Here is a 27,651-nt window from a genome sequence, read left to right as displayed (position 1 = left end):
CAAATCAGAAATGACATGCAGTTCACAGCTCCAGGCGCTGAGGCGCTAAAATGCAAGGTATAATTAAAGCAAGGATGATGATGCTGAAAGAATTCAATGTAGCTGAACTTCAAGGTGTAGACATGCAAGTTGAACTGTTAAAACTAACCGCCAAATTTTGTCAAAAGTAGCCCAAATTGATCAACCCGCCCATTGCAATTTTTTTTTTTTAAATATCCCAATTAGGTGTGAACCCACTCAATCTGGCAACACTGACCATAAGTGAATATTTTGGATGAAACATTTTCATCCATAGTTTCAAAATATTAATTTCGTACAAATAACTAACGCTTAAAATTGATCCTTAATAATAAAACACCAATCATTTTTGGCCATGTTTTAAAACTTGGGTATTCATAAACTGTCACTAATTGAATTTCACAAATAAGCAAATTCTGATGTCCTTTCTACGAGGAGCCAGGATTCCCAAAAGCTTAAACATGAACATGCTCAGTGGTTACGTGTACTCTTACATTGAAGTGATGTTCTGGAAAAGGTCATCGGCGCTCCTAGAAATATTTCCAGAGCTCGTAGGAGGCGATAAAAAACTGCCGTTGTCCAATTTCTTGCAATAGATCTCATTGGGTGAGCAGGTGCAGGTGGGTGGGCAGTCCGACAAAGAGTTAAGGTAAATGGGAAATAAGATTTTGATCACAAAGAACAGCCTCCAGTAGTGCCAGGTTTTGGAGTGCCGGTAGACATTGAATGGGAAGAAAGCTTCAAATCCATACATGACACCACGATTTGAAATGTATAATTTAAAAAAAAAACAGAAAAGAAGTTCATTTGCCAGGCTACATCCAGGTGTGTGGAACGGAACCAGCAGCCAGTGTTCCTGCTTCCGTTGAACCACTCAGCGGTTTGATTCGGCTCTATGTGAGTCATGCCTGTTAAAAGCCAATGGTATTTCTCTGGTCAATGCTTTCTCTCGCTCTCTCTCTCTCCCTCTCACTCACCCTCTCTTCTAGGGGTCCCTAACCATGAGGTTGATGGTCCATAATAATTATTATCTTAATATATTTTCATAAAACTGCTATAATTAATTTAACTAATCCAAATGAGAAATATTAAACCCTGTTAGGGAATATTGATTAAAATTAGGGCTGTATTTGGCAGTTTCAGGAAAAAAATATCCTCATTGTGGAAAAGCACCACAATAGAGACTCTTTCACTGCATATTATATTTCTCAATATTTGTTGTAACTTTAGGGATGAAAGCGGCTAGAATTTCTTGCCAGAACTCCCTGACATAAAGGTCGTCATGAAGTCAGATTTTATGTATTTATTTATTTATTTATTTATTAAATTATATTTTTTATGAGGGCGGGACAAACCTCCTAAAACCACAAAAATGCAAAGAAAACAGGTTTTGGTTGTTATACCTTTAACACACAATAAAACACATCAGGTTTTACGCATGCATTAGGCTACTGGATTGCACTTACTATAACAAGGCATACATGACAGACTGATTTTCATTCAAAATTGTATTTTTTTCATCGATGTACAGAATAATACTTAACAAAAACACCATTCAGTAACCTCAACCTCAATCTCCTAAGTCTTATTTTCCCTCATTTCCTCACATTCAAATGCAAAACCTCGATTTTAACAACTTAAGAACATAAGATGTACATTCAAATTGAAGTTAATGTAAACATTTACTTTTTGTTTTTTAAATAATATAGATCTAAGTAACATACAGTGTATCACAAAAGTGAGTACACCCCTCGCATTTCTGCAGATATTTAAGTATATCTTTTCATGGGACAACACTGACAAAATTACACTTTGACACAATGAAAAGTAGTCTGTGTGCAGCCTATATAATAGAGTTAATTTTTTTAACCCTCAAAATATAGCCATTAATATCTAATCCCCTGGCAACAAAAGTAAGTACACCCCTAAATGTCCAAATTGAGTACTGCTTGTCATGTTCCCTCCAAAATGTCATGTGACTCATTACAGGAGTGCTCTCAGCATTGCTGCAGAGATTGAAGAGGTGGGGGATCAGCCTGTTAGTGCTCAGACGATAAGCCGTTCTCTACGATGTGCATGGCTGTCACCCCAGGAGGAAGCCTCTTGTGAAGACAGTACACAAGAAAGCCAGTAAACAGTTTGCTGAAGACATGTCAACAAAGCGCATCGATTACTGGAACCATGTCCAATGGTCTTAGAGACGTGTGGGCTTTCCACCGGGGCCCCCCAACCGATCCCAATCACATCCACCCGCGCCCCCCATCAGCCGGCCTTCAGGGTTGGGAAAAGGGGTCGCACCACAGGAGGGGTCCGCGATATGACACCAGGGAGCACCTCTTCCCGGTACCCGGTAAAGTGAGACACGACTCTGGCCGGGCCGACCTGGGAGGGAACTGTTGCAAACAAAAACAACTTTGATAAAATTATACTTTATTTTAATTCTACACAGTATTACTTTTTTCTTTAAGGTTAACAAGTACACAATGCTAGGTGAAGTGTTTATAATAATTTTATAAACAAATGATACATGATAGTGTTTACAGTGGTTGGGGGGGACACAAAAGAAAAAATAATTGAGAAGCACTGCTGTTAAGGGAGGTGAATTTGTCTGATTCAAAAGTCAAATTCTCTATGTCCTGCTTTTCTTTTTGTTTGAGCCTAATGCATTATGGGAGATCCTAATGGCCTGTTTAATGTACTGTATATGACAAGGCTGTGGTTTCGAGATAGGCCATATTATTTGGCACACACACGCAACCCAATCCCCCTGACCACCACGACCACCACCCACACGACAGGAATTCAGATGGTGAGAAGACACAACAGCAGCAATGAACCAAAAAGGACAGCAAGCATCACGAGGCAACACATGATTACCTTGGGAAAATTTATCAGGTGAGCACAAAGTACAACGTCAACAATAGGTAGAATATAAAATATGGACATCCAAAGGCAATATAAAGACAAAAAACACAGAAACAAAAACAAGGTCAGGAATAAAAATTACCAATAAAATTATTCTGAAATCAAAAACCTAATAATCTATGACAATATTCATTATTTTAGACAGGCTACCTTGCGTACATGTTGTGAAATCGAAAGATGGACTTCACAAAATTATTCAGTACTCCAATGCTAATACTCCCTGGAGATTTGTCGAGGGAGATTGCACCCACTGATCGTAAAACTGGTAACAGCTTCTGTGCCAAAGCGCTGATGGACTGCTACCTTCCTAAAAGCCTAAATGTAACCACATGCATCAAAAACCACAGCCAATAGCCTGGGAATAATATCGACATTCAATTCTCAAAATGTCAAGACACTTTATCTGAGATGCAAAAGTTTGCATATGTTCATTTCTGATATGCATCAGACAATCAATAGGGTGGCACAGACGTGCAAAGCACAATAGCCTAAAAAAAAAAAAAACAATAGCAAATACAAAACACAAAAGAAAATTAAGCAACACAGTTTCGATTATTAAAAGAAACATAACAGCAAAACGAAAAACACAATTGCAAAGAACTATCTAGAAAAGTATATTAAAAAACAAAAGCAAATTAAATATAACCCACACATACACACAACAGAAAGGCATTGCTCAAAAAGTAGGATAAAAACATCAAGAGGTTGGTAGAGTAGCCAAACAGCTTGCTCAAGCACATTTTGTGTTACTTCAAGATAATATCACTCAATTACAAGAAAAAGGTATTCGGTGAAAAGAATACTCCAGATATGACTAACATTGAGAATAACTGCTTGCGATGTCTGATATTTTTTTAAACAAGGACATTTTTTTTTCTCAGCAAAGTGTCACTTATATTAACTGTTATTAAACTGTACTACAGCCTACAGTGCTGGCCAAAAGTGTTGGCACCCCTGCAATTCTATCAGATAATGCTTAATTTCTCCCATAAAATGATTGCAATTACAAATGTTTTGGTAGTAATATCTTCATTTATTTTGCTTGCAATGAAAAAACACAAAAGAGAATGGGGGGAAAATGTTACTTACCTGTGGCACATAACAGGTGGTGGTAATAACTAAATTACACTTGTAGCCAGTTAAAATGGATTAAAGTTGACTCAACCTCTGTCCTATGTCTTTGTGTGTACCACATTGAGCATGGAGAAAAGAAAGAAGACCAAAGAACTGTCTGAGGATTTGAGAAGTAAAATTGTGAGGAAGCATGGGCAATCTCAAGGCTACAAGTCCATCTCCAAAGACCTGAATGTTCCTGTGTCTACCGTGCGCAGTGTCATCAATAAGTGTAAAGCCCATGGCACAGAGGCCAACCTCCCTCGATGTGAACGGAAAAGAAAAATTGACAAGAGATTCCAATGTAAGTTTGTGCGGATGGTGGATAAAGAACCTCGACTAACATCCAAACAAGTTCAGGCTGTCCTGCAGTCCGAGGGTACAACAGTGTCAACCCGTACTGTGTGTCGGCGTTTGAATGAAAAGGGACTCTGTGGGTGGGTGGGATACCCAGGATGACCCCACTTCTGACCCAGAGACATAAAAAAGCCAGGCTTGAGTTTGCCAAAACTTACCTGAGAAAACCAAAAACATTTTGGAAGAATGTTCTCTGGTCAGATGAGACAAATGTAGAGCTTTTGGGGCAAACACATCAAAACATAGTTTACAGAGGGGAAAAAAACGAGGCCTTCAAAGAAAATAACACTGTCCCCACAGTCAAAGATACTGGAGGTTCCCTGATGTTTTGGGGTTGCTTTGCTACCTCTGGCACTGGACTGCTCAACCGTGTGCATGTACTCTAAAAAATGATTCATGAGGTTAGTTGGTAGGACTTGAAAACATGAGTTTTTTCAACATAAAAATGACTTTTTTTTTTTTTTTACTATTCATTGTTTTATTAAGTTGGTAACTTCTTTTATGGAGTTAATCAAAATTAAATATTAAGAAAGACGTATTAACTTAAAAGTATATTGTTTTTGATTAAGCTTTTCTGCTTTCACGTAACAAAGGGAAAGATTAAGTGAGTGAAATTTAATTTCTATTCCATTATTAAGTTGGTGCAACTTCCTAAATTCCCATCACATGTGCATATTACCACGGGAAAAGAATTGGCCATTTTCTGCCTTGCAATATTTGCAGTCAGAAAGAAAATGAAAACAGATTTCATTACCATGCATCAAGCAGCATACTCAAAAAATTACAAAAATGTTTACAACATTTAAATAAATTATCTTAAAACAGGAGTTACTTTTCAATCACCCTATATTGTTTGTACATTTGCAAACATTTTGTTGTACACTTGTTTTGCACTGTGTGTTGTTGTGCCATATCTGTGTATCAAAGTACTGGAAGTACACTTTTCGTTTATACCTGCACCTGAAGTGAACTGTTGACAATGTTTCAGATGTTTATATTGGTTTTGCTCTGCACTTTCATTTTGTCCATTGTTTTGAGTTTTGAAATATATATTTTTTTCCAAATAAAACTGGAGTTGCCATGTCTAATTTATTTTAGAAAAACAAGTTACTCTTAGGCGGCACGGTGGCTGAGTGGTTAGCACGTCTGCCTCACAGTTCTGAGATCAAGGGTTCAATCCCAGGCTTCGGCCTTCCTGTGTGGAGTTTGCATGTTCTCCCTGTGCCTGCGTGGGTTTCCTCCCACATTCCAAAAACATGCATGGTAGGCTGATTGAGCACTCTAAATTGTCCGTAGGTATGAGTGTGCCTGAATGGTTGTATGTCTCCTTGTGCCCTGCGATTAGCAACCAGTTCAGGGTGTCCCCTGCCTACAGCCCATAGTTAGCTGAGATAGTCTCCAGCATCTCCGTGACCCTCGTGAGGAAAAAGCGGCATGGAAAATGAATGAGTTGCTCTTACTCAATAAATTTAAGTACCATTTTGCATCAACTTTTGAGTTGAGAAATTAAAATGAAGGAGTTATAGCAACCTAAATGAAGTAGTTTTATTTCTTATTAATGCTATAAAAATTGAGTTGGTTCTACACAATAAAGCTTGTGGAGGACAATAAATAATGATGGTTCAACTATACTAATTGAGTTAGTCCAGTTAGAAAATTTATAAGGGAAGTACTCAATCATTGCTTAGTTGAATTTACTTAAAAAATTAAATGCAAATTGTTACAACAATTTTTTTAAGTAGAGCCAGTGGATTTTTTTTTAGAGTGTGGCATTATGAAGTATGAAGACTACAAACATATTTTGCAACAAAATGTAGGGTCCAGTGTGAGAAAGCTGGGTCTCCCGCAGAGGTCATGGGTCTTCCAGCAGGACAATGACCCAAAGCACACTTCAAAAAGCACTAGAAAATGGTTTGAGATAATGCACTGGAGACTTCTAGTCTAAGTGGCCAGCAATGAGTCCAGACCTGAATCCCATAGAACACCTGTGGAGAGATCTGAAAATGGCAGTTTGGAGAAGGCACCCTTCAAATCTCAGAGACCTGGAGCAGTTGGCCAAAGAAGAATGGTCTAAAATTCCAGCAGAGCATTGTAAGAATCTCATTGACGGATACCGGAAGCAGTTGTTCGCTGTTATTTTGTCTAAAGGTATTAGGCCAAGGGTGCCAATACTTTTGTCCAGCCCATTTTTGGAGTTTTGTGTAAAATGATATATATATTTTTTTTCATTCTCTTTTGTGTTTTTTCATTGCAAGCAAAATAAATGAAGATATTACTACCAAACCATTTGTAATTACAATCATTTTCTGGGGGAAATTGAGCATTATCTGACAGAATTGCAGGGGTGCCAATACTTTTGGCCAGCACAGTATTTTATGACCATACTAGGCCAAAAGAATACATAATAATAATCCAATTGCAACTAGAAAATCATGATAGTCATGTTATTATTGTTGCAACGTCTCATTGATGAAACTTGGATAGCCACTGTCGGCACTTTTGGCAAAATAAAAGTCAAATCTAAAAAGTTGGATAAAAAGGAAAAATGTAGCTAGTGTAGCCCAAAGTTGCGTAGTAAGAGTAGCATTTGTAGTGACCACTACCTCGTAAAAGAATTCACCTATTGAACTTATGTGGGGCATGTTGTGTTCTGGGCGGGAACTCTTATGTCGCGTGCGTTTCCAGCAGAGACACGAACGGCCTAACACGGCAAACACAAACTCAACTCAACGAACTACAAGATTAAATAACATCATCCGCTGCACATTTCTTTTTCAAGTATCTACTCAAGTAAAAGTAAAACGTATGAAGTGGTAAAACTACTCTTAGAAGTACATTTTTCTTAAAATGTTACTCATGTAAATGTAACTGAATTAATGTAACAGGTTACTTCCGAACTCTGAAAACATCCGGAAGAAATGCGTAGTCGGCATTTTCTTGGATTAATATAATGCACATTTGCCCAGCCGGGATGAACAGATGAAGTTTAGTCAAGACAGGTGTGGATGTTTGCGACAAGTGAGCTTTTATGGGATGCCGCTGGCAAAGCGCTCAAATCCTGAAAATAATATTGTTTATTATATTGTTACATTTGGGGGAACTGTTTGTAAAGTGGCGCATGCAGAACATAACAGCAACATTTTGTCATGACAATATGGTCATGACCCTCGTGACAAAGAGCGTACGGAAGATGACTGAATGTTAACCATCCTTTGCATGCATTTCAAAAACAGACACTGTTGTGTCATCTTGCATGACAAAATGATGGTGCATAAATTTACCAGATATGGTGCCAAACATTGTTACCTTTCATTTGTGTGCATAAAACCTGATCACGCAGGTGATAGTAAGATAACACAAGAGTCCTGAGTAGCTTTCTCCATACTTTTAAGCAAAAATCTTTAAATGCATTTAATTGGATTATTTCACTCTTAATCCTGGAGGTTAAATAGCCAGAAGGACAGATGTATCAATTGTGGCTGTAATGGATTTTTTATGTGCTTTGTTCCATCAGATACTGTGCATCAGTCATACACACTAGATACACAAACACAGGCATACAGTACGGAATATCACTGTCAAATGTTGTACCCTCAAAGCCTTCCTGTCCTTTAGTCATAACATATATTTGTACAAGTATATATGTACTGTTGATACAGGGTGATCCAAAACAAATGTGAACTTTTTAGCACTCTAATAAAAAGAAATTTAAAAAAAACAAGAATGATGGAAGAAAAATATTTATTCACAGTAACTGAAACCTTAAAACATGCAACTTAAAAAACAACTATGGAATTTTTTTTTATAACGTCCATAGACTTCATAATGTATTAACGGGGCGCGGGGCCGATAAATAGGGGGCCTGCATTGTTAGCGAGACCGTCAAAGTTGACCGAGTGGAATTACAGAGAGCTTTGTCTGTGATTATTATTGGAAAGGAATTATTGACTACTCAGCTATTCAAACTAGGAACTATTTTCTCCACTAAAGGGCACTCACACTCTATGGATGAATGATGGTTCATTCCAGTAATTTTTTTCTCCTGCTGGATTTTTTTGGGGGGGCTTAATGTGGTTATGTGGTTATGTACAGTATAATAATAACAGTTCTTAAAGTGAACTTTTAAAAACATAGCATTGTTTAAAGAAAAAAAAAATCAAACATCGTAATCTGTTACTCACAATGTTACTCATTTGAAGTAACACTACTCTTACTTGAGTAACATTTATGGCTACTATACCCGCCTCTGGCCCAATCCCTTTTGGCTGCGCCCCTTAAAATTACATGGAAGTGACACAAAACTGAGTCATTACCTACAATTGACAACAATAGACGTCCAATTCACTTATACTGGAAGGACTGACTGTGAATGTTCATCTTTCAGTGCCATTGTCGGTGCTTGACGACCAATCCATTTTGACTGGGCGGGGGTGATTCGGGCATTGTATTATTACAGAATGTTGTTTTTCAGAACAATTCGAGAAAAACTGACTCTGCCACCAGCATTGTGTTCATTTGGAACCTCCGGCAAACTGTACTCTCAACTGACATTATATAATAGGTGTGATCACATCATTTGGGTCAAGTTCTTCAATATAGAGAGGTTGTGTTTAATGAATAAAACCACATCTGCTTCTTGTGTTCAGGTTTTGCCGACTACGGCAAGCATTTTGCGTCACTTCATCTTTCATTTGATAATTTGAGCAAAGTTGTTTTGTTACTTGTGTTTTAGCAATTCAAATATGTTTTTGTAGGTTTTATGCAAATTGAGTCTTCATGTGAAATGTTTTTGTGTTGTTGACAAATGGGTGGTAATTTTATTGTATGTATTTATTAGGCAATTGTACATTTTGATAAGTGAGTTGGACTGTGTGTTTTTGCAATTACAAAAACTGAAAAGCTTTTGATACCTTGAGTCAACCTAGCACAAATACTGTACTAGTATATTCAGGCTGTCAGCAACAGATTTCCACACCATTATTATAAATTATCTGCCATCATTGAACCATGTTAATGGATGCAACCCACAAAACCAGTATTGTTTTAAATCCTTGTTAAATTGTATCTCTTCTCTAATGCACCCTCAATTTACTAATGTCCCTTAGCCACAAGCGCAAGAGAGTTACTCATCGGCCTTTAACAGCCCCTCGCTTGCTTACTTGCACGCACACACACACACACGCACGCACCAGGCTTTAGAGCTTCTTGATGGCAGGTTATTCTGAATTCGCAACCACAACAGCATTCCACAGTCACCATGTAAGACTCTAAGTCTTGCCACAGATGTCAATAACAAACGATAGCTAATGCACTAATGCAGTCATTATATTTTGGTTGTGGAGTTAAAAGCTACATGAATACGTATGAAGAATAGTCATAGTACTCACCACATTGAGATCCTTTCCATCCTCCTACTGGTTTATGGTGATATTCTCAACACATGCTCTTTAGCAGTACTTTAGGACACTTAGGACACTGTGTATATTTCTGGTTTATGCTTTGTTAGCAGACATGGTGAACAAATGTGTCCAGTGTGTCATTGTACGTGTACTACTACTACGAGTAGATGTACTAATACTGAAAGCATGTGTACTTGTGTGTACTTGTATTAATTTATAAGTACATATACTTGTACTACAAGTATGTTTACTTATGTTTAATTGTACTACGTACGTGTTCTTTTAGTATAAGTGCTAGTACTTGTAGTACAAGCACGTGTATATACTACAAGTACGTGTACTTGCGTGTAACTATACTACAAGTATGTGTACTAGCGTGTACTTGTAATCATAGGCGGAATTTGACTTTTGGAGCAGGGGGGGCACAACATGTTGATGACCCCGAAACGCAGTGTAAAATTAACTTGCAAGAATATTTGTAATAATAAGCTGACAATGAGCGTTTTTTTGTTTCCCATCATTCTTGAGGAGAGTTGTAAATCAGGCTATTTTTCGCCAAGCACGTCATCCATTGAATATGGTGCGCCCACAGGTGTCATGCCAATCTAGTCACCCCAGTCAAAAATTGTATCCCTTGGGCGGAGCCATATAGAGGTAGATTTGTGTCTTTGATATTTAATCCCAAAAAAATTGTTTCAAATAAAATTTTTAAAAAGTTGCCTCAATCAAAATATATATTTTCAATCAAAAAAAGTTGCTTCAATCAAAAACAAAACAAAAAACAAAAAAAAATTGGAGTCAAGTTTTTTCTTTGATTAAGCAACTTTTTTGATTGAAGTAATGTTGATTTGTGTTTGGGCCACATTTCGGCTAGGACATTTTTGTCTTTATTATTCAATCAAAAAATAAGTTGCTTAAAAATATATATATTTTTTCAAAAAGAAAAATCACTTCAATCAAAAAAAGGAAAAATATAGAGCTGTCAAACGATTAAAATTTTTTAATCGAGTTAATCACAGCTTAAAAATTAATTAATCGTAATTAATCGCAATTCAAACTATCTCTAAAATATGCAATATTTTCCTGTAAATTATTGTCGGAATGGAAAGATAAGACACAAGACGGATATATACATTCAACATACTGTACATAAGTACTGTATTTGTTTGTTATAACAATGAATCAACAAGATGGCATTAACATTATTAAAATTCTGTTAAAGCGATCCATGGATAGAAAGACTTGTAGTTCTTAAAAGATAAATGTTAGTACAAGTTATAGAAATTTTGTATCAAAACCCCTCTTAATGTTTTCGTTTTAATAAAATTTGTAAAATTTTCAAACAAAAAATAAACTACTAGCTCGCCATTGTTGATGTCAATAATTACACAATGTAGGCTGTATTGGCTGAGCGAAAATTGTGTTGGTTCGTTCCACTAAAGTGGATCTACATAACCTCTGCATTGTAATTTACATACGTTGCTAATTAGTGCCAAAAAAAAAAGTTCTACTCACGGTTTCCAGTCATTTTTTAGTAATTAACGTTTTTGTGTCGGTCTTTTTTTCCCCCGTGGCGCAGTGATATTGATACGGCGGAGTCGTATCGTCAGTGTGTGAAGCCATTTTAGGTCACGTGCACCAATAGGAGACGAGGATTGTTGCTATGGGTTTGGAAAACAAACAACATGGCGGCGACCGTGTCAAACTACGACACGAGCGAAGATGAACAAAAGATAAGAAAACCGCATTCGAAATTTAATCAAAAGGCATCGAAACGATGCTATATGCATCTCTCAACTGTCCAAGGGCGAAAAAGGGCAGGAATTTGGAAAAAACGTGCAGAGCCGCGTGGTTGCGTCAGACAATGGCTTTCTCCCCAGGCTCCGTCGAAGGATATTGCTGAAAATGCGTCGACTGGGATTTTTAACGACATTCACTACAGGTAAGCCACACGCATGCCTTTGCTACAAGGTTAATTGTTATTAACCTATGCTCACAAAAATCTTATTTAAACTAGTGTTGTAACGATGCCATTTTTTAGCCCAGATATCAATACAACTTTGTTATAAAATGTATGTACAGTGTATAGAAAGTGAATCCAGTCGAACTTTTTATTGCATACCTGTTATGGGTGACAATGGTTAAATAAACCTTTTGGCTCAAGAACATCAAGCTGTAGTCAATAAAAGCCCTGATACTGACGTGGCAGTGATTGCTGTAAGTCTGCAGATAGATTTACAGTGTAAATTGCATTTTTTCACAGGAGGAGGCAACAGAACGAGGACTGACGTCTCTGAGGTCTCTGCAGCTCCTGGCACTAGTGTGTGTTTAGCACTCATTGGCATCCATACATTCACAGGTTGTGACTCTGCTTGTGCCTTTCATGGCAAAGGGGGAAAAAAAATTCTTTTGCACGTCATAAAAAAAGAGTACCTGACTGGGTTTGCAAAGCTGGGCAGCAGTTTTAAACTTGACCTACAAACATTTAACACGTTGTGGAAATACGTGTGCCACCTGTTTGGCCAGTTATATGCCAAAAATGATGCCAAATGCAGATCTTTCTGTATGGCCTCGTCAATCTTGCCAGAACATTCTATTCCCCCAAAAACTGATGCTCTGTACCAACATTGCAGGACAGCAAACTATCAAGCAGCAATTATGAAACATTGTCTGACAGGTAAAATGTGTGCTCCTTCACCCATTGGGAATGGGTGGGACATTGAGGCAGTGACATGGATGACTAAAAATCCTGCCCCTGATACTGTTTTGCAAGTAGTCAACTGTAGTGGAAAGGCAACCAATTGTGACACGGGAAGATGTTCCTATATGTCTGCAAAACTTTCTTGTACTGATTTATATCGGTGCCAAGCATGCGAGAATGTTTCCAAAGAAACAGAAGACACTTGGATGGGCTGATGACTTTGATGAAAGCGATTTTGAGGAGTAATGTTGTCATGTAGTTTTACTATTTTTTATTTCTATATATATATATATATTAAATTTGTTTTTCAATATTTGTATGTGTATTTTTATAGTATGAGACACTTCCATGTTTAAATAAATGTTGTGTACCAACAGTACCATACTTGAATGATTCCAACCTTTTGTGTATATACAGTGTGATTAAAAAAGGCTGTGCCAAAATCATAATGCCATGTCAAAAACAAAAAACATTAAAAAAAAAAAAAAAAAAAAACTACCTTGGACAGATGTAGGAAGTAACTGTTCAATTTCATGTTTTCATAGTATTCAAATATGGCCATCACCAGCAGAATGGACAACATCCAAGTTGACATGAGAATTCCTCCCTCTCGCATTGATATAGTCTGTTATTCGATCTTTCATGTCATCAATATTTGCTGGAAGTGGTGGAACATACACTTAGTGTATAACATACGTTATGTGCCATAAAGATGGATAATGAACTTTGTCTTTAACATACCAACACGTCCAGCAAGTACTGATGATGTGAAATATCGAACAACAGTTGCAATCAAGACAATAACTGCGACATGCACAAGTTGGAGAGGAATTTTCATCGTGGCTTGATTTTGTCCGTGCTGCTGGGTGTGCTCACATTTGAGCACTTGTGAAACATGAAATAAAACTTGGAAGTTATCTTCAACACGTGTCCATCACTTCTTTTGTGATGTCTTTTATTTTTTAAGTATCACCTTATGATTTTGGCACATTATTTTTTGATCACCCTATAATTTTTTGTCTTATTCCATTTTTGCCATGATTCACATTTAGGAGGGTGTGGTAGCAATTCGGTTGATTTTCAGCCATTTATGATCATGGTGTGCATTTTTTATTTTATATATTTCATTGTATAGTAGGTTGTGATATTTTTAATATATGATACATAAGCCTTTAGCTTAATTCAATATATATTTCATTGTGCTGGGTGCAAATCATTAATGTTGAAGTGTTTCCTTCAAGAAATTAGCTACATTTGCATTTGATTTCATTTCATTTCATTTAATTTACATGAATTCACCTATGTGTATACTAAGGCACCAATACTTGTTTCAAATGTTGGGTAGATGTGTTTATGACATTTGATAAAGATTTTGTGTTGCCAGAATTAATATAACACTTAAAACAAGCAAAAACAGCAACACTAAATCTGTATTTTTGTGTATTCACATCAAGATACATTTCTGGCTGGTGACTAAGTTAGAAGGGTATTGGCTTAGAAAAAATGCATTGAACGCATAGATCCAGCGTAGTGGAATGAATCCATTTTCTAAGCACTTTTTCCATGGTCCCAATAAAGCCATATTTCCACAAGCTTGTCCATTCGCAGCAGATCCTGGTCAACTCTAATCTTTTAATGGACGATGGTCCCACAGAAGAAGTTGTAGCTGTCAGTGAAGGGTGTTTCAGTTCTGAAAAACACGCACACACACATAAACCATGTGTGAACTGTTTCATCCATATCATATTTACATAATCTTCCAATCCAAATTATCTAGGCTTGTCTATTCTGCCATTTTTTCCTGAATAATATTATCAAATAGGTTTTTGGAACTACAGTTAAACTAAATACTATGAAAAACCTATGTTATCTGTCAATCTAAACTTTTTGCTCAAAGTTAACAATCTAACATCATAATAATGACCGCTACAGCCCAGAACTCACATTGCAAGTCTTAACTTCATATGTGAACTGACCAGAAGCCCCCCAACTCCCATAGTTATTCACAACAAAAGGCGTGTGTGTGGCTTACCTGGAGTCAATGTCGTTAAAAATCCCAGTCGACGCATTTTCAGCAGGATTCTTCGACGGAGCCTGGAGAGAAAGCCATTGTCTGACGTAGCCACGAAGGCTTAGCAAGTTGCATGCCGTTTCAGCCAAATTCCTGCCCTTTTTCGCCCATGGACAGATGAGGGATGCATATAGCATCGTTTCCATCCCTTTTGACTACATTTCGAATGCGGTTTTCTTATCTTTTGTTCATCTTCGCTCGTGTCGTAGTTTGACACGGTCGCCGCCATGTTGTTTGTTTTCCAAACCCATAGCAACAATCCTCGTCTCCTATTGGTGCACGTGACCTAAAATGGCTTCACACACTGACGATACGACTCCGCCGTATCAATATCACTGCGCCACGGGGGGAAAAAAACACCGACACAAAAACGCTAATTACTAAAAAATGACTGGAAACCGTGAGTAGAACTTTTTTTTGGTACTAGTTAGCATTGTATGTATATTATAATGCAGCGGTCATGTAGATCCATTTCAGTGGAACGAAATCTATTTTCTAAGCACTTTTTCCATGGTGCCAATACAGCCTAAATGCTCATGGATGGTGCTGAAACCCATAAAATCAGTTGCACCCAAGCGCCAGCAGAGGGCGAAAAAACACAAGTAACAAATGGACATGCCACTGTCATTTTAATCTGTTTGAGCGGGGCATGTGCGTTAATTGCGTCAAATATTTTAACGTGATTTCATTTATTTTTCATTGAAAAAGTTTTCTTTGACTGAAGCAATCCTTTTTGTGTTTGGGCCATATTATGGGTAGGAGATTTGTGTCTAAATTATTCAATCCCAAAAAAGTTGCTTCAAACAAAAAAAATATTTTCTATCAAAGACAAATATCATTTGAAAAATAAAATTGCCCTCCCCTAATTAGTTTTTTTTTTAAATTATTATTAAGCCGAGAATAGACTTTAAAACATCACTCGGTTCGGGTTAGCATGTCGGCTAGCTGTCACGCCTCTTGGTTTGTTTACATTCTCCGAAGCCGGGGCAGGGAAATGACAAAAGCCTGACTAACTACGGTTGAATAAAATATCGTTCGGCAGGTGCAACAGTAAAGGTGAAGTCGACAGTTATGACCATTATGGAGTAATTTTGCCATGCCGTACTGAATAAATGCATTTTTATTCTTTCATATTTCATTTTGTACAAGACTGTTATTTGTCATGACCATACCATTTATTTAGCAATTGGGGAAAAATACTTCGATAAAAAGAATATCCTGTAAAAATATTGGAGTTGAGAGACTGAAACAATGACATTTTGCGGTTTTCTTCGTCACATTTTCCTCATTCTGAATAATTCCCCCTCAATGGATTGAATTCTAAATCAGATGAAACCATAACCCTGCCGACATCATCCCCCTTTTGGGGATGCTAGAGCCCTATAATGGTGGGCGTGGCTAAACGGGGGATTAAAAAACTAATTTCTCATCATCTGCGCTTTGCCAAATTGTTTTATATAGTCGAATTGTCTCAAAATATGATTGTAATTCACATAATATTGCTATTTAAGACTTTTTTTCATCCTGTCGTACGCACTTAAAAGTTTCACCATTTGTCAAAACTGTATGAGAGCTAACCATGACTTACTGTTTGAACCTGAGTAATATTATACCACCATGATTTTGCCATGGATTTTCCCCCCTTCCTTTATAAATACACTACGTTGCACTAATTTGGCTATTTTTCTTTTGGTAACTTGGAAAAACCTTTAAATACTGTACCTTTTTATGACAGGTGTGGTTGGTAGGAGGAATCCATGTCACTTGAGAATGAAAGTCAGACAAGTTTTATGACATTCCAGAGTCTAGTGTTTTGACATGAAACAATGTTTGTTAATCATGTGACCAGTTCTTGTTTTTCATCACATATGACCTACTGTCCATACTTTCGTTCATGTTTGTTCATAGTACTTGTTTTTATTTAGTTTTTGTTTATTGTTATTAATTCATTTTAATGACCATTTATTCATATATTGGGACACTTATACAAACGGAACAGTATGCAACAATGAGCAGTTAGAGAACAAATCAACAAAAGGGACTATTCCACTGTGTCCTCTGCACCTCTGGCTAGTGATTGTTAATTTTCACAGATACTCTTCATTAAAGAAAAGATAAATCAACGAACTCCAACTGCTTTCATTTTTTGACTTAATGAGTTCACATTCGTATATTATATCTAGTATGTATATTGCGATGTTACAGAACTTGTATTACTACCACCTCATTAATACATCCTACTACAGTTTTACCACAATTAGAAGACACCGATGAAGAAGACGATGAAGTCCAACAACAATCATTACTGATGAAATTCAGGCAACTGCAATATATTACACCATATCCTTGGTGACCGTACTAAAAGCCGGCTGGAGCGAGAGTTCACCCTAATTTAAAAAGATTCACTGCGTCAAGTATAGTGGGGACATTCAATAGAGAATGGAACAGGTCATTATTGTTTTGTGTGTTCATACAGTGTAAACTATAGAATTCAATACTGCAAGCAGAGGAGGGTGAAAGTGACTAGAATTTCTAGCCGGAGCTCTCTGACCAAAATTTTATTTTGTTGTTGTTGCTTTTTTTTTTTTTTTTTTTGGGCAGGGCTCTTAAAAGCACCAAAGTACAAAAACACTGCTTTTGGCACAGTCACAGTTTATCTTCAACACACAGTAAAACACAACAGACATTAGGCCACTGTATTCCACTAACTTTTGCAAAGCATAAATAAGAAATAGTTTTTCATTCAAAATTGTATTTTTACAAGGATGTGGAAAATAACAGTTAACAAACACACTGGTAGCATCAACCTACATCTCCCAATATTATTTTCCTCAATGCAAAAACACTTTAGAACACACGTTTCCCGTGGCCTGTCAAGTATTATGACGTCTATGGAGGAGTACTATCCCAAGAAAACCATCCCTACTGTGAAGCATGGGGGTGGTAGCATCATGCTTTGGGGGTGTTTTTCTGTGTATGGGACAGGACGAGTGCACTGTATTAAAGAGAGGATAACTGGGGCCCTGTATTGTGAGATTTTGGGGAACAACCTTCTTACCTCAGTCAAAGCATTGAAGATGGGTCGTGGCTGGGTTTTCCAACATGATAATGGCCCGAAGCACACAGCCAGGAAAACCAAGGAGTGGCTCCATAAGACGCATACCAAGGTTCAGGCATGGCCAAGACAGTCTCCAGACATAAACTCGATAGAAAACCTTTTGATGTAGCTCAAAGTCATTGTTTCTCAGCAACAGCCCAGAAACCTGACTGATCTAGAGAAGATCTGTGTGAAGAGGGGGCCAAGATCCCTCCTGCAGTGCGTGCAAACCTGGTGAAAAACTACAGGAAAGGTTTGACCTATGTAATGGCAATCAAATGCTACTGTACCAAATATTACCAAATATTAACATTCATTTTCTCAGGAGTTCAAATACATACTTGCAATGCATTTTGTCAGTTATTTCTTCGTTTTAGGGCTCCGGAGTTACTAAGCTAGCACGAGTGAATGGTTCCTGTTTAGCACGCCAATAAAAAAAAACAGTATTAACAGATCTAACATAGTCAAATAAATTCCAAATGCAGATTCTTGTTCGAAATACCCATGCAGCCCAAACAATGTCACACCAAACCGCCGTCGTTGATTTAATTCTGCAGGACTATTATTTATGATGCGTAATGCGACCACGATAGAGAGGAGTGCCTCAGCCACTTGTGCTCAGTCTGCTGGGGAGTCCTTTTCGTTCCCACAAAAAATTTTCGGCCATTCGGGGTGCACTGGCCCCCCTCAATCTCCGCCTATGAAGGGGTGGGCCAGAAGTCTAGGGATTTGCTGCTTGTCCTTCAATTAGGCTCACCTAATAAAATATTGTAGTTTGGGGAGGTGAAACATTTTTGCTATCGTCAGTGCTTAATTTGTAAATCATAAGGTGCCGGAACGCAAAGTACAAATGACAGCGCAGGGATGAGATGGGCACAGGTCCTGGAACATACGCAGAAAATAGTGCTGAAAACAACACACAAATGCCCACTTGCCATGCTGTGGGACTTTAAAGCCTCAATTTCAGATAATATCCATGGTATAAATGTTATGACAGCAATTTACAATTATTTAGGTTATAGTCTGCACAGCACGCGCAATTGCCCACATGACCACAGGTGGGACTTAGAGTACACAGTCAGCAAGTAGTAGCTCAAGGGTACTGGCCTGTTGCTCTGGCTGTTGGTGGTCAACCTGCTGGCACTGGCAATAAAATCAGAGATTACAATAAATAACACAAACCCATTCTTTTGTGAGTTTAATCCCCCCATTCTTCTCTGGCCCCAAAGTTCCCACCGCCTTACAAATTGTGCATCCCAAACGTGAATTTCTCATAAGGGTACTGGCCTGTTGCTCCGGCTGTTGGTGGTCCAACTGGCAGACTGCTGGTGCTGTAGCTGGCCCCCCCACTCCGGGTGGCGCTGAACCTGACCAGCCGCTGCCACAGTAGCAGCCTTCTGCCCCGGCTTGGCTGTATGTCTGTGAACCTGGCTAACTGCTGCGGCGCTAACCTCCTGCTGCACCCGGTCCAGCCCATTAGCATGATCGCTGCAGCTGCCCTCATTGCCGGTTGTAGCTTTTCTGACGTGTTTTGAACCATCTTTCTGTTTGGAAAAAAAAACACTAAATGCAACTCTCTTTTTGGCATGTGGAAATACCGTTTGAGCCTGTTTTTTGTTTTTGTTTTTGTTTTTCAGGGGTGTGATTTGTTGGTCCAGCTTTTCAGTGCATCAACAAATTTCTGACTCTTTCAAATGCCGTTAAATTTTTTTAAACAACATGCAATTCTTGGGATTTGTTTTGTAAATGAATTTATGCATATTACTATTTTATTTTATACATTTTTAAAATCATTTTTATATTTATTTTTATATTATTATTATTTTCTATACACGAGAGGTGTCGGATCTGCCCAAATACACTACAGTTCAAAAGTTTGGGGTCGCTTTGACCCCAAACTTTTGAACCGGATTGTACATAATGAAAAATCCCATATGATATACTACGGTTCAAAAGTTTGGGGTCAAAGCAACCCCAAACTTTTAAACGATAGTGTAAGTCAAGGAACACAGGGAGGCCAAAATCCGGCAGGATCCGGCACAAATTAAAGCAGTAATGTGAAGTAATTTCATAACATGCCAAATAGGGTCACAATTAAAGTAATTAAACATTGTCCAACAAATAAAGCATGAAACAATAATTTATATGTTGTATATTTGACAAAATAATCGCGTTTCCGAAGTTCGAGCGTGAAAGGGGACGAACCCGGAAGTGATACGTCACACCGAGAACAGCGATGGCAGCTCCATACATACGGCCGCCTTACAAAGCCCTTCAAACAATGATTCAAACAGCGATATAAGCGATAGATCGAGCGCAAGGGAGGAGATCCAAGTTTTTGAAGAGTTGGAGGAAGAAGAGGAGCTTGGAATTTTATGTTGGACCTCACTTGTATTAGCCAGACGCTAATCAGGATGCAAACAATATGCCTAGACTACCTGACATGGAATGGATACAAGACCCATCGAGATTACAAGATTGGTAAAATATAGACTGTTATTATTTTCATGATTTGAAGATGCAGGCATTTTCACATAATATTATGTTTTTGTCTATCTGATGACATTGTTTAAAAAAATAATAATCAGACTTTATATTCATTTTGGCAGATCCAGCAGCTCTCGTGCATATAAATAATAATATAAAAACGTTGGGGGGAAAGAAGGAGATGAGTCGTTGATGGCTTTCTCCACTTTATTGTGGCAACAATAAGAAAACAAAATAATAGCTGACTGCCGCCACATTTGACCGTGAAGTTTTGCTTATCGCTGATCTCCTCCTCGCCTCCTACTACTCCAGCGTCTCTTAAACGGATCGTGCATAGTGTCTTATTATGAGCATTTTTTTTACAAAGGTATCGAACACACGACGCGCTGACCACTTTGTTTCTTAACACATGGAGCTAACAGTAAGAACACAGCTCGGCACAGCTCTCGGCAGGAAGTGGCGTCTAATGGCGTGAGGAAATGTAGTTTTTTCACACAAGCAAACAGATTACAAAGCACCACTTCAGTGTTGTTCCGAGACTACATTTCCCATGATTCACTGCATGACTTAAGCCACTCGCTGATTCGCGGCGAGATTGACTCAGTGCCAACATGCTAAATTGTCACCTGTCAGTGGCTCTCGCGACACAAACTAGAAGGCTATCAAGCAATCACTGTGAAAGAAATCCCGAACCGTACAAATGCAATGCAATGCTTGAAGCATAAAGGTGGAAATACATAATACAAATACAAAATAAATGTGCACAAACTCACCGGCGGTGTGTGTCTCTTACTGCAACATGACCGTGAATTACCACGACGCCGACCCGGTTATATGCACATTCACACCCCTTTCCCAATTGACAGTGGATAAACCCTTTCGGACAAGATCGTAGATGGCCCACAATTTAAACACGCTTAACCTAGCGAACGCAACAACAACTACGATCGGGGATTGCCACGAGTTAACTTTCGGCTAACGTCGCTAGCTTATACTGTTCAATCCACAACAGTTGGCAGCTCTGCTTTGACAACGTCATCAGTCATCTATCCAAAAATCACACTTACGTTTTTGGCAAATTCTTGATCATAAGCAGACCGGTTAAGGAAGCAGGCATCTTCGAAGTGTTTGCAGCAGAGAACCCTACTCGATGATGGCGTGAAATTCATTCACTTCGTGCGAACGAAAGATGTCCATTTACGTGCCCTGCTATCCTTTGGCCACTCATACAACTTTTCGTTTGAGTGAGAACAAAACATCGCTACACACCGCCATGGCATCTTACCGAGAAGCAATGCAACAAACAATACTGTTCTATGGCGGACTTCCCTCGCACTTTTAGGTGTGAGGTAATTTTCGAAGATTGCCGAAGAAAAGCATTATTGTTGTCAAGGGCGTTGCTATGGGTTAAACAAAGAATCTGGAAGGGTTGCGTTAAAAAAAATAACGAAAATATGCTTATAACTGTTTAGCCATTGATATTTTTCAAAAACATGGTTGGCCAACCTTACTTCACATTACTGCGTTAACCTTTTCATGCAACAATTCTGCACTAAATTATTCTCAGTCTGTGCACAAGTTTTCAGCTCTTATATTTGAACATATTTCATTTATTGAGAACAAAATTCCTGAGAATGAGTTTGCAGGACGTACCTATTCAATGAATTCCTACGACCTTTGAACCAGTTTATGAACTGGTTGGTGGAACTGAAACTATGAATAGTTTCTGGGTTGAATGAAGACATCTTGCATAGCTAACAACCTGTTCTTCAACTTGGAACACCTTGACGCAGAAACATGCCATTGTGGGTTGGTACTGCTAAATCTGGGACAACCTGCACGCATACATAGGCAAATATGACGCTATACACAAGAATAAATGAGAGGAAACTACAGGTTTTAGCTGTAAATATTACAGATCGTGTTGATTCAAACAAATAAATAATGTGTAAATATCGAAAACTGTGCGCCGTCTCTCCTTCTTGCGCTCTCTCTCACTCACGCATATGCACACAGGTGTACTGTAGGAAATTTTCTGAATAGCAATGGCTTGACAAGCCATTCTTTTGAACGTTTGCTGTCATCTTCATCTCGCCCCGCCCCAGCCTTTTACGATTGGAGGTGGCTCGTCTCGTCTCTCCGCTCCGCATCGCATGCTGTACTCTAAATTTTCAACATCCCACCTGTCTCTACAGCAATGGATTTTCGCATGTTAGCGTCCGACAAAACGAAGCCGTCATGTTAAGTGAATTTCGCCATCGGTGATGAAACTGCTTTGAGTGGAGAGGACAAGGAAAACAAGAATTGTCATTTTGCCGAATGATTTTAGCCGCAGTGTCGCAGTTGGACATCCAAGCCGAGCCGAGAATGTTACGACAGCATCATCAGACGTCGTTCAAATCCATGGACAGCGTGGTGGAGGTCAAAAGTAAAGTGAGTGGTCAGCAAATTATGCTGGGTGGAAGCAATAGATGCGATGTAGACGATTGCTTGTCTTTATGTTGTCCATCAGAAAACATGCTGCTCGTAAAACGGATACAACGGTTGTTGTTGTTTTCCTGCTTGAAGCCGGTGTATTGGGAGTATTTTGATATCGTTGAACCACGTTCCGCATTCTAACAGGCAATGTCTTCATTCAATCCGTTTCATATATTTTTTTTATCTGCTGTGAATTGGAATGAGTTTATTACTAGTAGACGTCCGCCACCCTCCCAGGCCAAATGGATTGGACGTCTATGGCCGTCAGTGGCAGCCAATGCCAGGCAATGTTTTCATTTTGGGCAGTGGTTGATGAAGTACTCAATTTTTTTATTTTTTATTTTTTTTTTTTTTTTTTATTATTATTATTATTTATTTATTTATTTTTAATTTAAGTAAAAGTAAAAATACAGGTACATAAATTACTTAAGTAAAAGTACAGTGTACTTGCTTTAAAATTTACTTTACAAAAAAAAAAAAAAAAAGTATTTTTCCCAATGCAAAATATTATATAAGTAGAGATATAGACAGACAGACAGACAGGGCGTAGGTTTGCATAGGGACAGTAGAGACATAACACTACCAACTATTCAGGATGCTCAAATTGTCACCACCAACTTTTAAGCAACCTTATTTGCATTATACAGTATAATAGTTATATACAGGGGTGCACAAAAGAGGTCCGCATGCGTGCATGCGTACTGGACGTAGACAAACGCGCTGGCCCTCAACGGCTTCCATATGCTTTTGCGTACCGATGGCTGACCACTGTATTTGCGGCGGACACGAGAAAATCACTTCTCAAAATGTCGAAGAGGCAGGCCCCACTGAGTAATTATTTCCGTGTTCCCCCACCCCCGTCAAAAGACAGACAGACGACAGAGACGTCACCGGAGCTACCGAAAAAAAGGACTTTTGCTGAAAAGTGGCTGTAGGAGGTACCATGGCTAGAAGCAAATGATGCTCGCACGCAAATGCGGTACAAAATGTGCCGTGAGAATCCCAATGTCGCTGATAAGAGCAGCGCATTTTATGTAGGGTCAAAGAATTTCAGCCATCCAAACTTTGAAAAGCACGAGAAAAAAAAAACTGAGAGCATGTGGCAATTAAGCAAACTATCGATGTCAGACAGGACCCCACTCGCCCTTTGGACAAGTGGCGGAATAAAGGTAATGAAGAACAGCGACATGCACTGACAAATGTGTTTTTGCTCGCATTTTACAAAGCTAAACATGCACGTTCAATGAGGTCTTATGAGGAGGACATCCCACTTTTACAAAGGCTTGTAGTTAATGTGGGAACCGCATAATGCCCTTTATTTTGAATTGGTGCTTTTATGTTTATTTCTTTACATTTCACTTCAAAGTAATGGCAATTTTGTTGTGCCAGTTGATGTTAATCAAGCATTAATTGTTAATTTAATTAATTAAAGTTAATTGGCTCTAAGTAAAGCTTGTCATAATTTTATCGCATCAGGCGGGTCGGCTCTCAAACTCAATGAGGACCAAGTCACATCTCCAGGTCCTCCTCTGAGAACCTGGGCAAAAATAATATGTGCACCCCTGGTTATATAGGTAATTTAGATTGTCTTCCCATATGTTGTAAGAATAGAATTGACCCTGCCATTATAACGTGAATTATTTTCATTGTGTTCAAACCTACATTTTTACATGTTAAATGTGCTGGTCCATTTTTCCCCCTTAAACACACATTTGATTGGCTGATGACTTGACCCACACACACATACATGCACACAGCGCCGACACAGACAACATGTCGACAACGTGCCGCCTCCTCCCCTTTTGAAGAGGAGAGATTTTTTTTTTTTTTTCCGGCCAGCAGCAGCCACTGTGAAAAATGTAAAACGACGTCATTGTTGTGGAGGCGGGGAACACACCACTAATATTCCTACAGAAAGTCCGACCTGCTTCAGCGTTAGCATAACATTAAACTGTGTGAATTTGCTAACCTGCAAAACCCGAGTAGGAAGCTGTTTAGAGAGAAGTGTCTTCCATTATGTGGTTTGTACTGGTAACGTTAATTGAATTGCTTTTTCAGTTATATTTAATTTATTTTTTATGACAATGATGTCATGGGATGGGATTGTCTTAAGACGAATGTTGTTGTTTTTTTTTTGTCTTGGATAGTTGAAAGTAGGCCTGCAGCTAACGATTATTTTAGTAGCTGATTAATCGATGAACTAGTTAGTTCGAATAATCGAGTAATCAGATAAGGAACATAGAAAATTAAAATACACCACCTGAGCCTCAAACGGTATAAAAAAATAAATACATGAGGATATACATGTAAAACAAAAGAACAATTGGCTAACTTACATAGCAAAAGTCCGCTAGTTTAAATGCTATAAAATGCCGACTTTTTTTTACAATGCTCTTATAAAATACTTCAAACTGTATTCCCACAAAAAAACTTCTAGATATACTTTTAAATTAAATTACAAATGCATTAAATAGGAAAAAAAACATTAGCTTAAACAAAAACTTAGCTTATGGTCGTCTTAACAGGGAGCAGCTGGATTCAGCCATGTGAAATGAGGCAGACTAGAGGGCTGTGTATCCACCCAAATCAATAAAACTAAAGGCAAACACTTTCAAAACAAACCATTATAATGCCACTTTAATTAAATGAATACTCAAGGCAGCAAAATTTAATTTGAATATTTTTTTCTAATCGAATACTCGAGTTAATTGATTAATCGGTGCAGCACTAGTTGAAAGATTACTGTATTAACAAGTTTGTATTCATTGTGTGTTAATGTAATTTATGTTCAAATACTGCAATTTTGAATTTGCTAATAAAATCCATACATTTATTCTGGAAGTTTTCAAAAATCTTTCTTTAGTAGTTTTTGAAAAGAAAGGTTTGAATCGAACTTTGTATCAACTAAACCAATAAACTTAAAAGTTAGTATAGGTCCATACAGATTTATTTTGCATTGATCATTTAGCCTATCAATTATTTAGGTTCATATTGGTAGGAAATGTAGCCTTGACCCCCGTTCACCCAATCTGTTTGGTCTTATTAATGTCCCGTCCCCAGCAAAAAGTGTACATGCAGGTTATGCTGTTATACCATCCCTACCAATGTTGAGACCAAACGTGACAGAGAGACAGATAGATATACACACAAATACAGAGAGGGAGTCAATATTAAAAAAAAAAAAAAAAAGAAAATTCATTGACTACTCAGTGTTATTTAAAACTGTGTAGAATGGAAAACAAACAAGCATATTGTTGACTGCACTGTAAGTAGAACCTTAACAAGGTCAAAAACTCCCAAACCTAGCTTAATGGCGGATTCCATGCAACTATCAGGTGCATACTGTACAAGAGTGTGGTGGTTTTCATCGACCAATGTCTTGTTCACCTACCTAATCTTGCTTGTACTCGTGTTGCTGCCTCAAGTGTTCAATTTCGGGATAGTTGCACGGGGCTTATCGATTGCGCAGGAGGCATGAGAATGAAACTATCAATGCACAACAATGAGAAAAAAAGAAAAACAAAAGTAACGTGTAACACAGGTGACAATTTGAAAAGTAGTGGAGTAAAAAGTTAACATAAAGTTTTTTTAGTAAAGTAAAAGTAAAAAAGACCACTTCATATTGTACTCAAATAAAGTACAGCTACACACAAGTGTACTTTAGTACAGTAATGTACTTTTACTTTTTTACATTCCGCCACTGACTTTGGGGCATTTCACATCTTTACCTTTTGATATTCAGTCCCTTCCTTTCCCTTTTGGAGCATTTATGGGTCACTTCCTGTTGATATTGGGGCATTTACAGGTCACTTCCTGTTGATTATGGATTAGTGAAAATGATGTCACTCAATAATGTTGCCAAATGAACTGGAAGTGACTTAAACTCAACAAAATGTAAGCTGTAAATGCCCTAAAATGATCAGGAAGTGACCTGTAAATGCCCACAAAAGACTTTTGCTCATTAATATTCATGATGTTAGCAACTGTTGCTAGGCACGTCAACCTCCTGTTTGTCCCTACTAGTAAATTTATGGAAATAGTGTACGAACGAGATGTTTACTGAGCTAAACCTACCAATTCTGTCCGGAAATGCTATCCCCGGTGCCAAATTCACTGGTAAAGATGTAGAAGAACATACAAATGTTCAGTTAAAGAGATGGCTTGAGTGTCGAGGGCCGAAAAAGATGGGGAAAAGGCCCGACCTGATCCAGTGGTAGCTTCACCTTGCTGGCGTTAAACTGGCCTATTGACTTCCGCACATGTTGATCCATTCTACACATTTTTTCCTCTGAGTTTTTGGCTTCGGGAAACGTATGAAGAAAACATCCTTCATATGTCGTAATGTCAGGAGTCGTTTCTACAAGTTCCATAGCAACAGTGTTTACTCGGCATGTTCAATTTTGAAAAATTACCGGCAGAAAACAAGCAGTAATAACATTAATTGTATGCGAGGGCATGTCTATATTGACCCACTTCCTGGTTAAGATGGCTACGTACGGTCTGAAAATAGCATTTGTGCGGTACGCTATTGCTGTGAATGCTCTGGTTTCGCTGCCATTGACGGAGCTTGATGTCCAATCCAGTCAAAATGTCAAGTGAGCTAACGTAGACACTATTCTAATGGAAGATTTTGGTAACATGTTGGGAGTTTCGATATACTGTCACACCCCTAATAGGTCACTTCTAGAATAGTAATACAATATGTTGTTTATTTATTTCCTACGTTTTTAGAAACTGGAATTTGATTTGAAATTCACTTTAGTATTGTGTCTGATGATTTAAAAAAAAAATTTAAGAGATAACCGTGGCTCCACTCAAATACACTATACACAAAGTAAACAAAAGTCTTTCCTCTTTAGTGAGAATCCACACAATATGGTTTGTCTAAATCAGCTTTGTATAGCGCAAACACTGAATACCATGGATGCAAAAGGGTCTTTTTTTAATAGGGTGCCATTTCTGTCTGAAGTGTAAAGTACGCTGTATTTTCACTAAAAGTTGGACA

General features: G+C 38.1%; 2 protein-coding genes across 3 annotated transcripts in view; one reads left to right on the top strand and one right to left on the bottom strand.

Moving 5' to 3' along the window:
• The window catches only part of LOC130916663 (NT-3 growth factor receptor-like), a 64,119-nt gene extending 63,347 nt beyond the window's left edge, over positions 1-772 (bottom strand). The window contains exon 1 of the mRNA XM_057837532.1: positions 513-772. Within this exon, the coding sequence (XP_057693515.1) occupies positions 513-772 (260 nt within the window). The remainder of the gene's footprint in view (positions 1-512) is intronic.
• A 21,525-nt stretch (positions 773-22,297) lies between these two features.
• The window catches only part of pard6a (par-6 family cell polarity regulator alpha), a 31,343-nt gene continuing 25,989 nt past the window's right edge, over positions 22,298-27,651 (top strand). Inside the window, exon 1 of one of the 2 annotated variants that reach the window (XM_057837349.1) lies at positions 22,298-22,601. In XM_057837349.1, coding sequence (XP_057693332.1) covers positions 22,488-22,601 — 114 coding nt within the window. In that variant the 5' untranslated portion in view covers positions 22,298-22,487. The remainder of the gene's footprint in view (positions 22,602-27,651) is intronic. The other variant, XM_057837348.1, reaches the window with a different exon arrangement.

Source organism: Corythoichthys intestinalis, chromosome 5, assembly GCF_030265065.1.
Source record: "Corythoichthys intestinalis isolate RoL2023-P3 chromosome 5, ASM3026506v1, whole genome shotgun sequence".
Classification (NCBI taxonomy): Eukaryota; Metazoa; Chordata; class Actinopteri; order Syngnathiformes; family Syngnathidae; genus Corythoichthys; species Corythoichthys intestinalis.
This window is presented reverse-complemented; position numbering and strand designations above follow the sequence as displayed.